At 38.9% G+C, this 16,731-nt stretch overlaps 1 protein-coding gene across 3 annotated transcripts in view; it reads right to left on the reverse strand.

Annotated features, from left to right (window-relative positions):
• The window catches only part of LOC131447243 (AT-rich interactive domain-containing protein 1A-like), an 85,534-nt gene that overhangs the window by 29,333 nt on the left and 39,470 nt on the right, over positions 1 to 16,731 (reverse strand). For all 3 annotated transcript variants that reach the window (XR_009234012.1, XM_058618875.1, XM_058618874.1), the window contains exons 4-5: positions 9,629 to 9,745; positions 28 to 268 (exon numbers count right to left, since the gene is read on the reverse strand). Coding sequence is in view for 2 of the 3 variants with exons in the window: in XM_058618875.1 (XP_058474858.1) it covers positions 28 to 268; positions 9,629 to 9,745 (358 nt within the window). In the remaining variant the exon portion in view is untranslated. The remainder of the gene's footprint in view (positions 1 to 27; positions 269 to 9,628; positions 9,746 to 16,731) is intronic.

Genomic DNA, 16,731 nt, shown 5'->3' on the forward strand with positions numbered 1-16,731 from the left:
AGTATTGTATTGAACGCTTGAATTTACCTGGCACAGCAACAGGAGACAGAGGGCCGGAGCGTGACGGGGTGACACTCCCGGGAGAACCCACTGGTGACGGCGAGGGCCCACGCATGCCTGGTATGTGAGGAGACGTGTGAGGAGAGAACGGTGACTGTGCCGGGTTGCTTTGGTCGCCCTGACTACTGGACACCCCTGAAGTGCTGACACCTGGGCTCAGAGCCCCCTCTGTGCCGGTGGGCAGGTCATCGATAGAGCCTGAGAGATCCTGAAAACACACACACACACACTGAGGGTCTGTTTCTTTGAGCTCATGTGAAGACATCTTCTACAAAAAGAGGTGGAAATGGACCATGGGGCTGTCTGTCAACATGTTTGACTAAGATCTACTCAGATCCAGATCCCCTGAACTTCATCACGACCGTACTCGACCCTCGTCATATAGATCCAGACTGTGTTAGATCCAGAGAAGCACAGAGCGTCTGATATGTTTCATGAGATCCTCCTAAATATTCTCATAGATTCTTAATTGATTTATTCTTTGAAGAATGAATACTATTTATTACATCTGTGTATATATATATACAGTATATATATGAGGTAAGTCCACATTAGATTAAAAAACAATTGTACAGAATTTATTTAGAATCATTTCCTTCAGTGTTTCCTGATGTTCGGGTTCGGTGCATCCCGAGTGTGTACAGCTGTTTTTCTGACTTCCATTAACCTTCACCAAAAGCAGGTTAATGCTTACAGATTAGTGTGGAGTGTGTGGCCTACAGGGATCCTTTGGACACACACTTGGAGCTTCTCTCAGATTCTCTCTGGTTCTCCGCTCTGATTAATGCACTCCTTGCTGGGTCTGTGAGCTTTGGTGCAACTTGCTGATAAGAGTTTTCATTTTTTTAAAGAACATATTTAACGGTACTTCTATTTTAAGTTTTGTATTTTAATGGTGGGGGAGATGATGAAGACCAGTAAATCCCTTTGGTTCCAGATGAGGAGGTTTAGCACATTACATTAAAGTTCATTTAGGTAGGAAGGGACTATGGGTGGTCTTTAAACTTTGCTAATGCATTGGGTAAGACAGAGGATCTCCAGGCTGTTGTGCTCCTTCCCAGAAGCATCATAGCAGGAGGTCATGGACATTATCTAACTGTGTCCCTCAACCTCTTCCCTACAGCTCTGGTGAACGCACACGTCTCCGCCAACAGTCCTGATCGGCACAGTGAGAAACCAGTCACGTTCCATCTGCCTTGAAAACTGCCATAATCAGACCACTTGTCAAAAAACCCTTCCTTAACCTTGAAATCCTTGTAAACTCCAGGCCCATATCCATCCTCCCATTCCTCTCCAAGGTCCATCTACAGGACCACCTTAACACAACAAGTGCTCCCAGCACAGGAACAGCCTTGAACAGAGTCACTACACACCTGAGCACCATCCCTCTGCTCTTCCAACATTATGTCTCCTCCCCACCAGGACTAAGACCCGCACAATGGGGGACTGTAAGACCATCTTAGGGCACCACAGACTGTTAAAAACAGCGTTCCTCTTTATCTCACTTGTGCTTTTATGGTGGTACGCTGCTTGTTTCAATGTTTTGATGTTACTTGTTTTACAGTTTTGATCTTACTACTGTTTTTTAACGTTATTATTGTTACTGTGTGCAATTTGAGATCATTTTGCAGTGTAAAGTGTCTTATAAATACTACATATTATTATTATTACTAGTGTGACAACAACGAAAGAGGACAGCGAACCTCTTTTGACCCAACAGACAACAACGGACGCCGTCCTCAAAGACAGCTCTGAAAAGGGAAAGTCTGTCGCCCAATCAGCTAACCTGTCTGTCTGACCTTACTCTACCATTGTACTCTGGTACCCCAGGGGGAGGGCACCAGACAGACTGCTGGCCACAGATTGGTCAGAGTGTTGTCACTGGGAGAGTCATGAGTGGGATGTTCCCACACAAGAATCAAACAATGTTAACTGTAGATCATTGTCAATCATTTAGCAAGGACATTAACAGAGTCAAATAATTTAGTATACCGAAAAGAAATGCTTTACAAGTCACTATTTACTAGTGTGTTTGACGACATCACAGCAGTTTCATGCAGCAGTGCCATGACGACCACGCTGAGGATGTACTAGTAGACTATAGTCATGGAAAACCATACCAAGCCGAGCCGAGCTGAGCCGAGGTGAGCCATGCTGGAATTGTATAATGGAAAAGTGCCATAGGAGAGGAAGTCCTGAGAGACGACAGTAAAAAGCAGCTTTTGATTAAAAAAGAGACTTGTTTGCTGCCACTATCAGTGCAGAAGATAGATGTTAAGGCTGAGCAATAAATGGATTTATGAAAATTGATTTTCTCTTCAACTTCCACCACTGACACTCCCCTAGGGCTGCCATAGTTAAGGTGAGATCCCGGGAAGTTGGGCCAGTAGAGAGCTGAAAAAGTGTCAGTAACAGTAGCATTAGCATTAGCACTCAGAAGGTGTTTGTGTGGTGTAGCAGCTGGGCTAACAGCACTAGAGAGCTAACATCACTTTGATTACAAAGTCGTGACGTACCGAGGGGATTTTCTCCTGCTGTTTATCATGGCCCCTGTGACGTGGCCCCTGTGACGTGGCCCCTGTGACGTGGCCCCTGTGACGTGGCCCCTGTGACATGGCCCCTGTGACTTGGCCCCTGTGACATGGCCCCTGTGACATGTTTGCTGGGTGTTGTTATTGTTGAGATAACAAAAGTTACAATAAGACATTGCTGTCACTGGGGAGAGAGGTCCATTATAAAACTGCATATTTTAGAACTTTTCTGGTCCAGTGAGATCTATGTGATTTTTGCCTTTTCTGCCAATTTAAGATCGTCCTTTATTTGTCCCGCAGTGGGGACATTTACATTGTTACAGCAGCAAAGACAATAATAATAAACATGCATGACCAAAATGAAAATGACAAAATAAAAAGATATTACCACGTAGAGTATAAAAAATGAGTTAAAATAGTATGTAGAATGTACATTATAGACAGTTAGCAGAATACCTTCCAGCCCTCCCACCTTACAAAATATCCTTAAACTAAAATATGAATATAATACCATCCTATCCGTCCAGGTACGTGACCAACTGTTTAAGATCAGACAGAACCATTTCCAGTTAAATGACTGGCCCGACAGTTAGCAGGCTAACAAGCTAGTAGAGCCATACACAAAATGAAATTGAAATCTGGGGAACTGGTTGTTGATCCTAAGTGTATAAAGGATCGTTTAAGGGAATATTACGCAGAGTTGTCTCTGAATGGCTGTGGCGTCTGAGGCTCCCTAGATTGAATGATGCTGCTTGAGAGGTTTTAAAGTCTGACATCACCACTCGAGAGAATTTGGATTCTATAAAATCATTCCCTACCGGCAAGGCCGCTGGCCGTGATGGTTTTGGAATTTAACTGTATAAAGAGTATTCATAGACGATGAGGCTGAGCCGTCATCTTTTCATCCTATTGCATTGTTGGTCTCAGACATGAACATTTTTACCATGTAATTAGCAAATAAATATACAGTGGTATGCAAAAGTTTGGGCACCCCTCTAAGATTTCATGATATTTGCTCTAACTTTATAAGAGAAGCATTCCATAGTTTAATTATGATAACATTTGAATCACCCTTTTAATCACATTAATTTCAAGACCTGTAGGGATTCATATCTGACAGGTTGCAGCACCAAATTGCTTTGATTAGCTCGTGAGACCTTCAGTTACAAAGACAGGTGGAACCAATCATGAAAAAGTCTGTTTAACAGAGGTCATTGCTGGCTGTGCTTGTCCTCGGTTCTTTTTTAGAGTGTGGCAACATGGGGCATCTACACAACTCTCCACGGACCTAAAAACTAAGATAATTCATCATCATGAATTAGGAGAAGGGTACAAGAAATGATCAAGAAGGTTTGGACTGTCTGTCTCCACAGTTAGAAATGGAAGGCCACAAGAACAGACCTTGTGAAGGAAAGATGTGGTCGGCCAAAACAAATACAGGAAAGGCACAGGAGAAGGATGGTTAGAATGGTCACAGACAAGCCCCAGACCACCTCCAGAGAACTACAAGAACATCTGGCTACTGATGGTGTAGTTGTTCATCTTTCCACAATCCAGCGTACTTTGAACCAGGAACAGCTCATTGGAAGGGTGAGGGGCAAAACCCTTCCTGTGTGTTTGTCACAAGAAGAGTCGCATGAGGTATGCAAAAGCACATCTGGACAAGCCAGAAGCATTTTGGATAAAAATACTGTGGTCAGATGAGACTAAGATAGAGTTATTTGGTCAGAACAAGAGGAGGTATGCATGGTGAAAAAAACACACTGAATTCCATGAGAAGAACTTGTTGCCTACTGTGAAATTTGGTGGAGGGTCCATCATGTTATGGGGCTGTGTGGCTAGCACAGGGACTGGAAACCTTGTTAAAGCTGAGGGCCACATGAATTCCTCTCAGTATCAGCAGATTCTTCACAAGAATGTTCAAGAATCCGTCACAAAGTTGAAGCTTTCACTGAACATTCACTTCACACCAGAGAACGTTCTCTCTTTTTGAGCAGTGAACTAAAGACTGTTATTCCCTTCATTTCAGCACTGAAGCGTCTTCTACAAAAAGAGGTTGAGACCACACTGAAACGTGCACTCTTAAGAGTCTGTCAACATGTTTTATCCTCTGCACTTCATCGCTACTGCACAGGAGAGGGAGGAGCCACAGCACAGGAGAGGGAGGAGCCACAGCGCAGGAGAGGGAGGAGACACAACACAGAAGAGAGAGGGAGGAGACACAACACAGAAGAGAGAGGGAAGAGCCACTAAGTGGAAGAGGGAGGAGCCACAGCGCAGGAGAGGGAGGAGTCGCAGCGCAGGAGAGGGAGGAGCCACAACACAGAAGAGGGAGGGGCCATAACACAGAAGAGAGAGGGGCCATAACACAGGAGAGGGAAGAGCCACTAAGTGGAAGAGGGAGGAGCCATAACAGAGGCGAGGGAGGAGCCACAGAAAAGGAAAGTTTTTTTGATTTCGGCCAACAATTGTCATTTCGGTGCATGTAACACAGAGTTGTGCATCTGTGGTAACTTGCCCATTGTCAGTTACCTGCCCTTACTTCATGAATCGCCATAATGGTCGTACAAAAAGCCTCAGAATGCCACATTTTCAAAAGCTCCACACCAAGCCTCCTTGCTAAGTCTTCCTAGAAAAAGCCAGTATGGGTTCAGAATGCACCAGTCCATGTTAAATGGTTCTGCCTACTTCATATGTTAGGGAACACACTGTATAATCCTCCCCTGCACAGCAGCGCCCTCTGCTGATCTGATGATGCCATTGGTCATCATATGTTAAAGCTTGACCTCAGGTAAGAAGCAGGTAGCTGTGCTTCAGCCAGACCTCAGCTGGTCCCTGACCCAGTTTGAAATGAATGTGACTGGAATAGCTGCAAAGAGGACTGAGACGCATGTATGTGCTGGTGGTGATGTGTGCACCACACACACACACACACACACACACACACACACACATGGTGGAAAATAACAGATTTAAGTGGCTGATGAAAATAAGTGAACCTCATTAAAAACTGTTCTGTGAAGTGTGTCATACTTTGCTGTGTGTGTGTGTGTGTGTGTGTGTGTGTGTGTGTGTGTGTGTGTGTGTGTGTGTGTGTGTGTGTGTGTCTGCCAACAATTGAACCTATTTGAGGTCTACAAAGAAAAAGTACGGTGGCTGACAGGGTCAAACGCACGCAACCTCCCAAAACACATAACGCTGCATATTCACAAATGTGAATTTTGTGTGTGTGTGTTTTCTTTTGTGTTATTGAATGTGCAGCTTGTTTCTTATTATAATTTAATTAGAGCTGTGCTGATTATTCAATTAATCAATTATTAATTGATTTATTTTAATTGAGTGTTTTGTCAATAATTAAAACAAGCTTTCTAATATGTCAGCTTCTTAATTGTGAATATTTTCTGCTTTCTTTGCTCCATATAACAAGTAAATCATTCAAACTGAACGAGACATTTCCATGTTTTCTAAATGTTCTGATATCTTACGTAACAAACAATTAGTTCATTCACTGGAAATAACTGTCAGATGAATCGATTATAAACATCACCATTAGTTGCATCCCTAAATTGTATCAAATGAAATTGTTCCATCATGAAAAAATGTATTGTTCCTGAAGCCTATGGCCAAGAGGAAAGGAATTGGGCTTGAAACCCGAGGGTTGCTGATTCAAATCCTTGGACAGGTCAATTTGCAATAATATAGCAATACCTACACCTGATCCTATATTCTCTATAATGCTAAATGTATCTTTCACAACAGCCTGTGTGCACGTTTTATCTATTTTCAGTAAAAAGTCAGAAACTTTAGCTGAAACACATTCATTCACATTCATTTATTCATTCATTCATACATAGCTTCATAACCTGCACATTTAGCCGTATCCTCTGTCCTGGTGCAACAGTCTGTGCACTCACAGACCAACTGACTCTGATAAGACAACTGACCAATCACAACACTGACACACACGCATGCACACATGCACGCACACACACACACACACACACAGTGCGGCACAGCGGTAACTCACAGCAGGTGTGCTACAAAACTGAAATATCAGCAGTTAACACTGTGCTGCTCAGGTGGCTGCTGCTGCCGAACCACTGCACAAAGCAACATGTGCTTCATTGTTTCTTAGTGAACACAAAGACCTGGTCCTCAGTGGTCTGTAACAAGACAGTCTGGCTGCAGACCTGCACTGTCAGGACCGGAAGTTGATTTGAAGCCTTTCAAAATAAAAGCGAGCATTCCGGAAGCACATATTCAAAATAAAAGCGAGCATACGGGTAGCACGTATTTTTCATTCCCCATGTGAAGTGTGGAGACGACGAGGTGAGTAAACAACTTTTTTTATATAATTTAGTTTGACTTATTACGACATTATTTGTCTCTTACAGATGCATATTTCAATCGTAAGTACCGGCACTACGGTCATGTTTGACACATATTTGAATTTCTGGTCCTGGTCATGACAGAGAGCGGGTTGAGTTCATGTTGTCTGAACCTCACATGTGATGTTTCACTGATGTTTCAGGTGCTGTCAGCTGCAGCTCTTATGCAGAAGTGCATCACAAACCACTTCTGTTCCTATAAAAATAAGACAGTTATGTGTGTGTGTGTGTGTGTGTGTGTGTGTATGTGCAACATTACAACTTCACCTAATTCATCTCTCACAGCCCACACAGGGAATCCCCAACAAGACGAGCAGGGATATAAAAATAGCTCTGGCCTGCTCGTGAGAATAGTCTAAATAAAAACAGTATGTAGAGTAGAGGGCATCCCCTGCTGCTCTTACTCCCTCCCTCCTCCCTCCTCCCTCCTTCCCTCCTCACACAAACCAATCATGCTGTTTGAACACACACACACACAGCATTCATGTGGACAGTCTAACCTCGTGGTCACCAACACAGTGCCTGTGACCACGACTCACCCACGGGCAGGAACTCAGGCTCGGTGACCCCTGGTAACCCTGACCTCAGCACAGTTCAAATCTGAGGTCATTGTTTATGCCAGACATGTACACACACACACACACACACACACACACACACACACCTGACTCCACTTTCATTGTCACTCATTAATGAGCTCATTTCTCACTCTAGTGCCATAACACCTGCAGTAAGAGTGACTCTGCATCAGTGCAGGGTCACAGTGTTTCTGCATGAGCATGGAGAGTGTGAGTGTGAGGGTGAGTTTGCCATTCATAAATGCTGGTGCTCGCTAATCAATGAATAATAAGGTGTGTGACTTGTGTGTGTCTGCTTCCTTCTGAATGAAACAACACATTTTGTCATAATTATTGCAGAGATTGGAGCAGACTCTTGGAATCACAGGTGCTGCCCTCTGCTGGTTTAAATCATACTTATCTGATAGATTCCAGTTTGTTCATGTTAATGATAAAGCCTCACTACAAACAAAAGTTATGCTTTTGTTACATCTAGATTAGATTACTGTAACTCCTTATTATCAGGATGTTCCAACAAGTCTGTTAGAACCCTTCAGTTCATTCAAAATGCTGCAGCACGAGTTCTGACAGGAACTAGAAAGAGAGACCATATAACTCCAGTGTTAGCTTCTCTACACTGGCTCCACCCACAGTTTAGAATTCAATTTAAAATCCTCCTCCTCACGTACAAAGCACTTAATGGTCACGCCCCTTCATACCTGAAAGACCTAGTCTTACCTTATCACCCTAACAGACCACTTAGGTCACAAAATACAGGTTTACTTGTGGTTCCCAGAGTCTGTAAGAGCAGAATGGGAGGCAGAGCCTTCAGTTACCAGGCTCCTCCTCTCCTGTGTAACCAGCTTCCAATGACAGTTCGGGAGGCGGAGCCTCTCTCTGTATTTAAAGTTAGACTTAAAACTTTCCTTTTTGATAAAGCTTATAGTTAGAGCTGGTTCAGGGAAACCTGGACCATCTCTTAGTTCTGCTGCTATAGACCTAGACTGCTGGGGGATTTTTATCTGTGGTGCACGCACATTCACTCTCTCACACTCAGGGTATGAATATGACTTTTTATATGTCATTAACCTTGTCTCTTTCTCTCCCTAGTTTGTGTCTTTCCTTCCTTCCTTCCCTCCCTCTCTCTCTCTGTATTCTCATCTTGCAGGTTGCAGGATTCAGATCCAGTTTTCCACCTCATCTCCCTCTTGTCCTTTCTCTCCCCCCTTTCTGTCCCCCACCTCTCCTCTGTCCCCCATTTTCCTTTCACCCCAACCGGTCGAGGCAGATGCTGCACATGTGTGAGTCTGGTTCTGTCAGAGATTTCTTCTTCTGTTAAGAGGGAGTTTTTTCTCTCCACTGATGCCTAGTGTTTGCTCATTGTGTGAACTGTTGTGTTTCTCTGCTCTCCTTGATGTTGTCTATGTACACACCTGAGATCATGTTTGTTATGATTTGGCGCTATACAAATAACATTGAATTGAATTGAATTGAATTGATGTGGGCCACGCCCCTCTGTAATCACCGGCGTGTAAGAGTAACAGTTAGTGTGAGCAGTGCAGATTCAGTGGCGCTTCAGAGTAACACATGTATCTACATGACTCTCCATGACTGCTCTACTTTTTAAAGTTAGTTTCCAATTGACTGGTTGTTGTTAAATTGTTATAAATGTTAAATAATTTAATTCTGACAGTAAAACATGTGAATTAAAAACATGAAACAAAAGCTAAGAATAGAAGAAAAAAAGATCGTTGATGGAATTATGACGTTAAATGGAAAACCAGTCGTGGATGTGGAGAATTGGGCACAGTACCAAAACCAAGAGAATAAATTAGATTAGATTACGAGTTGACAGCTGTTCAAGTAGCACAGTTTAAAAAAACTAAATTAGCTACACAAGCCTTGGAGTACCACAGGTCCAGCGTTAGCAACACCTACCCATCACATGAATGCCTTTATTGCCTCAAAGATGATAAGAATTAAAGATGAAATGGCCAAAACAAAACCCAACACTTTCTTCTCCTCTTGAATCCCTGCATCGTGCTACATCAGGGCTGAGCCTCATGTTAAACAAAGATGACGGAGGACTCACTGGCAGACTGGAGGGCCGAGCCTGCAGGCCGTCTTCTTGACTGCTCTTGCTGGAAGTCATGGGCTGGTTGGAAGGAGGCGCAGAGGACTGGGAGCTAAAGGAATCCTGGGAAAGTTCCTGATCACAGGGACAAGAAAGCAGAGGTTACAGGTCAATGGCTCTCTGACATGACTGATGCTGATGCTGATGCAATATCATTCATTCATAATGTTCACTTTGTGTCTGTGTTACAATAAAAAGACCTGACAGAAGAACTTAGTTAGTTCCACACCAACATCTGGATTTGAGCTTAGTTCACTGCAGCTGTGATGTGTGTTCTGACTTGTTTTTGACAAATAAAAAAATGAAATACAAATGTCATTTAACTTAAATTATTCACACATCGGCCGTGACCTTTCTGAACAGTGTGCAACAGAACAAACGGCTTCACTGGCTCAGAAAAGAAAAGAAATAATAATAACAAATATTGCACAGTGAAATTAAACATTTGATAAAAGTATACAAATGTATTACCACATAAATGACAAAGGGCTTGAAAGAGACTATTTAAAAAGTAAAATAAGTTCAAATTTAAATGAAGAGAAAAACAGATTCTCTGTTCTCGCCCCGGCTGTCACACAGTAAGAGAATGATACGTCACCTTGTTATTATTTTGAAGCAGGTGCAGCTTCTTTAACATTGGTATTATGTATGCTCTCAACACATATGCAGCAGTATTTGATGATAACTGCATTTGATGTAAGACCAAAAGATTTGCATCACAATCATCAATTCTGAATCAAATTGATATTTTTAACATGAATAAACGACATATTTCTGATGTGTGGTTCAAAATTAAAATCTATAAAAGTGCATAATAAAAATTTTACAATCCAAATATTATGATGTCATGGAAAGATGTAGAATATTTATTGTAACATCCTGGCTCTACAACAGAGTGGTTCTGTGAGTACTCAGCGTCGCTGATGCTTTTATGGGGATTACACTACACACAGCAGCTCCTCCACAATCCCACTTATGTGTGAACAACACACTGCACATTATTAATATGGTAAATCTGTATTTGTTATATGAATTCAGCATCCTAAACAAGTGTTGTTTGTAAATTCTGTGATGACTAGAGGTGTCACAATTCTCTTAATCCTCCGTCCCATTTCATTTTCAATTCTCTATCTTGTTTTTCTCTGTTAGCACAGATGGCTCTCGTGTAGTTTGAGTCTAGGATCATTGCTATTATTATGTCATGATTATCATGATTACTAATGTTGATAGTCTACATCAGTGGTCCCCAACCCCCGGACAAAGGACTGGTACCGGTCCGTGGGTCAACTGGTACCAGGCCGCAGAGAAAGAATACAAAACTTACATTATTTCCGTTTTATTTATTATCAGTTTCTGAACGATGTTTTATTTTGAAAAATGACCGGATTCTCTCTGTTGTTTGAGACAATAACTCTGCCGGTGTTGTGGATTAAAGGCGACATAGACCGGAAGCTCCAATTAACGCTGCGTTTGTATGTGTATCTGCGTCATGACCTCGTTTATGAAACCCTAAAGTTTCAGAACAAACAGTTCAGCCACTGCTGAGAAAACAGGGTTGTATTGTTTTCCTGGGCTCTGTGAAGCGGATCGGCACTTCCGTATGTTGATGATGTCATCAGTAAACCTCACCACTCCTCTCACCACCGTGGGAGCTGTGTATCTGAGAGCCGGCCTATCAATTACGTCACTTCCAGGTACCTGGCCAATCACAGGACAGTGGGAAAGCTCTCGTTGGCTGGCCAATCACAACACAGTCCACGTTCTGGGGGTGTGGTTTTGGTCTGAAACAGCGTGGCTGACGAGAGCGTCAGTGAGGAGATATTTTGATCTGCTCGTTTGCAGCGATTAGGAGGTTTTTAACCATGAAAACAAGTTAATATATGTAAGTAGACCTCCATAACTCACATATATGTGACCATGAAAACAAGTTAATATATGTAAGTAGACCTCCATAACTAACATATACATGACCATGAAAACAAGTTAATATATGTAAGTAGACCTCCATGACTAACATATACGTGACCATGAAAACAAGTTAATATATGTAAGTAGACCTCCATAACTAACATATATATGTGACCATGAAAACAAGTTAATATATGTAAGTAGACCTCCATAACTAACATATATGTGTGACCATGAAAACAAGTTAATATATGTAAGTAGACCTCCATAACTCACATATATGTGTGACCATGAAAACAAGTTAATATATGTAAGTAGACCTCCATAACTAACATATATGTGTGACCATGAAAACAAGTTAATATATGTAAGTAGACCTCCATAACTAACATATATGTGACCATGAAAACAAGTTAATATATGTAAGTAGACCTCCATAACTAACATATACGTGACCATGAAAACAAGTTAATATATGTAAGTAGACCTCCATAACTAACATATATGTGACCATGAAAACAAGTTAATATATGTAAGTAGACCTCCATAACTAACATATATGTGTGACCATGAAAACAAGTTAATATATGTAAGTAGACCTCCATAACTCACATATATGTGTGACCATGAAAACAAGTTAATATATGTAAGTAGACCTCCATAACTAACATATATGTGACCATGAAGACAAGTTAATATATGTAAGTAGACCTCCATAACTAACATATATGTGTGACCATGAAAACAAGTTAATATATGTTAGTAGACCTCCATAACTAACATATATGTGACCATGAAAACAAGTTAATATATGTAAGTAGACCTCCATAACTAACATATATGTGACCATGAAAACAAGTTAATATATGTAAGTAGACCTCCATAACTAACACATATGTGACCATGAAAACAAGTTAATATATGTAAGTAGACCTCCATAACTAACATATACGTGACCATGAAAACAAGTTAATATATGTAAGTAGACCTCCATAACTAACATATATGTGACCATGAAAACAAGTTAATATATGTAAGTAGACCTCCATAACTAACATATATGTGACCATGAAAACAAGTTAATATATGTAAGTAGACCTCCATAACTAACACATATGTGACCATGAAAACAAGTTAATATATGTAAGTAGACCTCCATAACTAACATATACGTGACCATGAAAACAAGTTAATATATGTAAGTAGACCTCCATAACTAACATATATGTGACCATGAAAACAAGTTAATATATGTAAGTAGACCTCCATAACTAACACATATGTGACCATGAAAACAAGTTAATATATGTAAGTAGACCTCCATAACTAACATATACGTGACCATGAAAACAAGTTAATATATGTAAGTAGACCTCCATAACTAACATATACGTGACCATGAAAACAAGTTAATATATGTAAGTAGACCTCCATAACTAACATATATGTGACCATGAAAACAAGTTAATATATGTAAGTAGACCTCCATAACTAACATATATGTGTGACCATGAAAACAAGTTAATATATGTAAGTAGACCTCCATAACTCACATATATGTGTGACCATGAAAACAAGTTAATATATGTAAGTAGACCTCCATAACTAACATATATGTGACCATGAAGACAAGTTAATATATGTAAGTAGACCTCCATAACTAACATATATGTGTGACCATGAAAACAAGTTAATATATGTTAGTAGACCTCCATAACTAACATATATGTGACCATGAAAACAAGTTAATATATGTAAGTAGACCTCCATAACTAACATATATGTGACCATGAAAACAAGTTAATATATGTAAGTAGACCTCCATAACTAACACATATGTGACCATGAAAACAAGTTAATATATGTAAGTAGACCTCCATAACTAACATATACGTGACCATGAAAACAAGTTAATATATGTAAGTAGACCTCCATAACTAACATATATGTGACCATGAAAACAAGTTAATATATGTAAGTAGACCTCCATAACTAACACATATGTGACCATGAAAACAAGTTAATATATGTAAGTAGACCTCCATAACTAACATATACGTGACCATGAAAACAAGTTAATATATGTAAGTAGACCTCCATAACTAACATATACGTGACCATGAAAACAAGTTAATATATGTAAGTAGACCTCCATAACTAACATATATGTGACCATGAAAACAAGTTAATATATGTAAGTAGACCTCCATAACTAACATATATGTGTGACCATGAAAACAAGTTAATATATGTAAGTAGACCTCCATAACTCACATATATGTGTGACCATGAAAACAAGTTAATATATGTAAGTAGACCTCCATAACTAACATATATGTGACCATGAAGACAAGTTAATATATGTAAGTAGACCTCCATAACTAACATATATGTGTGACCATGAAAACAAGTTAATATATGTTAGTAGACCTCCATAACTAACATATATGTGACCATGAAAACAAGTTAATATATGTAAGTAGACCTCCATAACTAACATATATGTGACCATGAAAACAAGTTAATATATGTAAGTAGACCTCCATAACTAACACATATGTGACCATGAAAACAAGTTAATATATGTAAGTAGACCTCCATAACTAACATATACGTGACCATGAAAACAAGTTAATATATGTAAGTAGACCTCCATAACTAACATATATGTGACCATGAAAACAAGTTAATATATGTAAGTAGACCTCCATAACTAACACATATGTGACCATGAAAACAAGTTAATATATGTAAGTAGACCTCCATAACTAACATATACGTGACCATGAAGACAAGTTAATATATGTAAGTAGACCTCCATAACTAACATATATGTGACCATGAAGATAAGTTAATATATGTAAGTAGACCTCCATAACTAACATATATGTGACCATGAAGACAAGTTAATATATGTAAGTAGACCTCCATAACTAACATATATGTGACCATGAAGATAAGTTAATATATGTAAGTAGACCTCCATAACTAACATATACGTGACCATGAAAACAAGTTAATATATGTAAGTAGACCTCCATAACTAACATATATGTGACCATGAAAACAAGTTAATATATGTAAGTAGACCTCCATAACTCACATATATGTGACCATGAAAACAAGTTAATATATGTAAGTAGACCTCCATAACTAACATATACGTGACCATGAAAACAAGTTAATATATGTAAGTAGACCTCCATAACTAACATATACGTGACCATGAAGACAAGTTAATATATGTAAGTAGACCTCCATAACTAACATATATATGTGACCATGAAAACAAGTTAATATATGTAAGTAGACCTCCATAACTAACATATATGTGACCATGAAAACAAGTTAATATATGTAAGTAGACCTCCATAACTAACATATATGTGACCATGAAAACAAGTTAATATATGTAAGTAGACCTCCATAACTAACACATATGTGACCATGAAAACAAGTTAATATATGTAAGTAGACCTCCATAACTAACATATATGTGACCATGAAAACAAGTTAATATATGTAAGTAGACCTCCATAACTAACACATATGTGACCATGAAAACAAGTTAATATATGTAAGTAGACCTCCATAACTAACATATATGTGACCATGAAAACAAGTTAATATATGTAAGTAGACCTCCATAACTAACATATATGTGACCATGAAAACAAGTTAATATATGTAAGTAGACCTCCATAACTAACATATATGTGACCATGAAAACAAGTTAATATATGTAAGTAGACCTCCATAACTAACACATATGTGACCATGAAAACAAGTTAATATATGTAAGTAGACCTCCATAACTAACACATACGTGACCGTGAAAACAAGTTAATATATGTAAGTAGACCTCCATAACTAACACATACGTGACCGTGAAAACAAGTTAATATATGTAAGTAGACCTCCATAACTAACATATACGTGACCGTGAAAACAAGTTAATATATGTAAGTAGACCTCCATAACTAACACATACGTGACCGTGAAAACAAGTTAATATATGTAAGTAGACCTCCATAACTAACATATATGTGACCGTGAAAACAAGTTAATATATGTAAGTAGACCTCCATAACTAACATATACGTGACCGTGAAAACAAGTTAATATATGTAAGTAGACCTCCATAACTAACATATACGTGACCGTGAAAACAAGTTAATATATGTAAGTAGACCTCCATAACTAACATATACGTGACCGTGAAAACAAGTTAATATATGTAAGTAGACCTCCATAACTAACATATATGTGACCGTGAAAACAAGTTAATATATGTAAGTAGACCTCCATAACTAACATATATGTGACCGTGAAAACAAGTTAATATATGTAAGTAGACCTCCATAACTAACATATATGTGACCGTGAAAACAAGTTAATATATGTAAGTAGACCTCCATAACTAACATATATGTGACCGTGAAAACAAGTTAATATATGTAAGTAGACCTCCATAACTAACATATATGTGACCGTGAAAACAAGTTAATATATGTAAGTAGACCTCCATAACTAACATATATGTGACCGTGAAAACAAGTTAATATATGTAAGTAGACCTCCATAACTAACATATATGTGACCGTGAAGACAAGTTAATATATGTAAGTAGACCTCCATAACTAACATATATGTGACCGTGAAGACAAGTTAATATATGTAAGTAGACCTCCATAACTAACATATATGTGACCATGAAAACAAGTTAATATACTGTATGTAAGTAGACCTCCATAACTAACATATACCTAACCATGAAAACAAGTTAATATATGTAAGTAGACCTCCATAACTAACATATATGTGTGACCATGAAAACAAGTTAATATATGTAAGTAGACCTCCATAACTCACATATATGTGTGACCATGAAAACAAGTTAATATATGTAAGTAGACCTCCATAACTAACATATATGTGACCATGAAGACAAGTTAATATATGTAAGTAGACCTCCATAACTAACATATATGTGACCGTGAAAACAAGTTAATATATGTAAGTAGACCTCCATAACTAACATATATGTGACCGTGAAAACAAGTTAATATATGTAAGTAGACCTCCATAACTAACATATATGTGACCGTGAAGACAAGTTAATATATGTAAGTAGACCTCCATAACTAACATAT

This window comes from Solea solea, chromosome 20 (genome assembly GCF_958295425.1).
Source record: "Solea solea chromosome 20, fSolSol10.1, whole genome shotgun sequence".
Taxonomy (NCBI): domain Eukaryota; kingdom Metazoa; phylum Chordata; class Actinopteri; order Pleuronectiformes; family Soleidae; genus Solea; species Solea solea.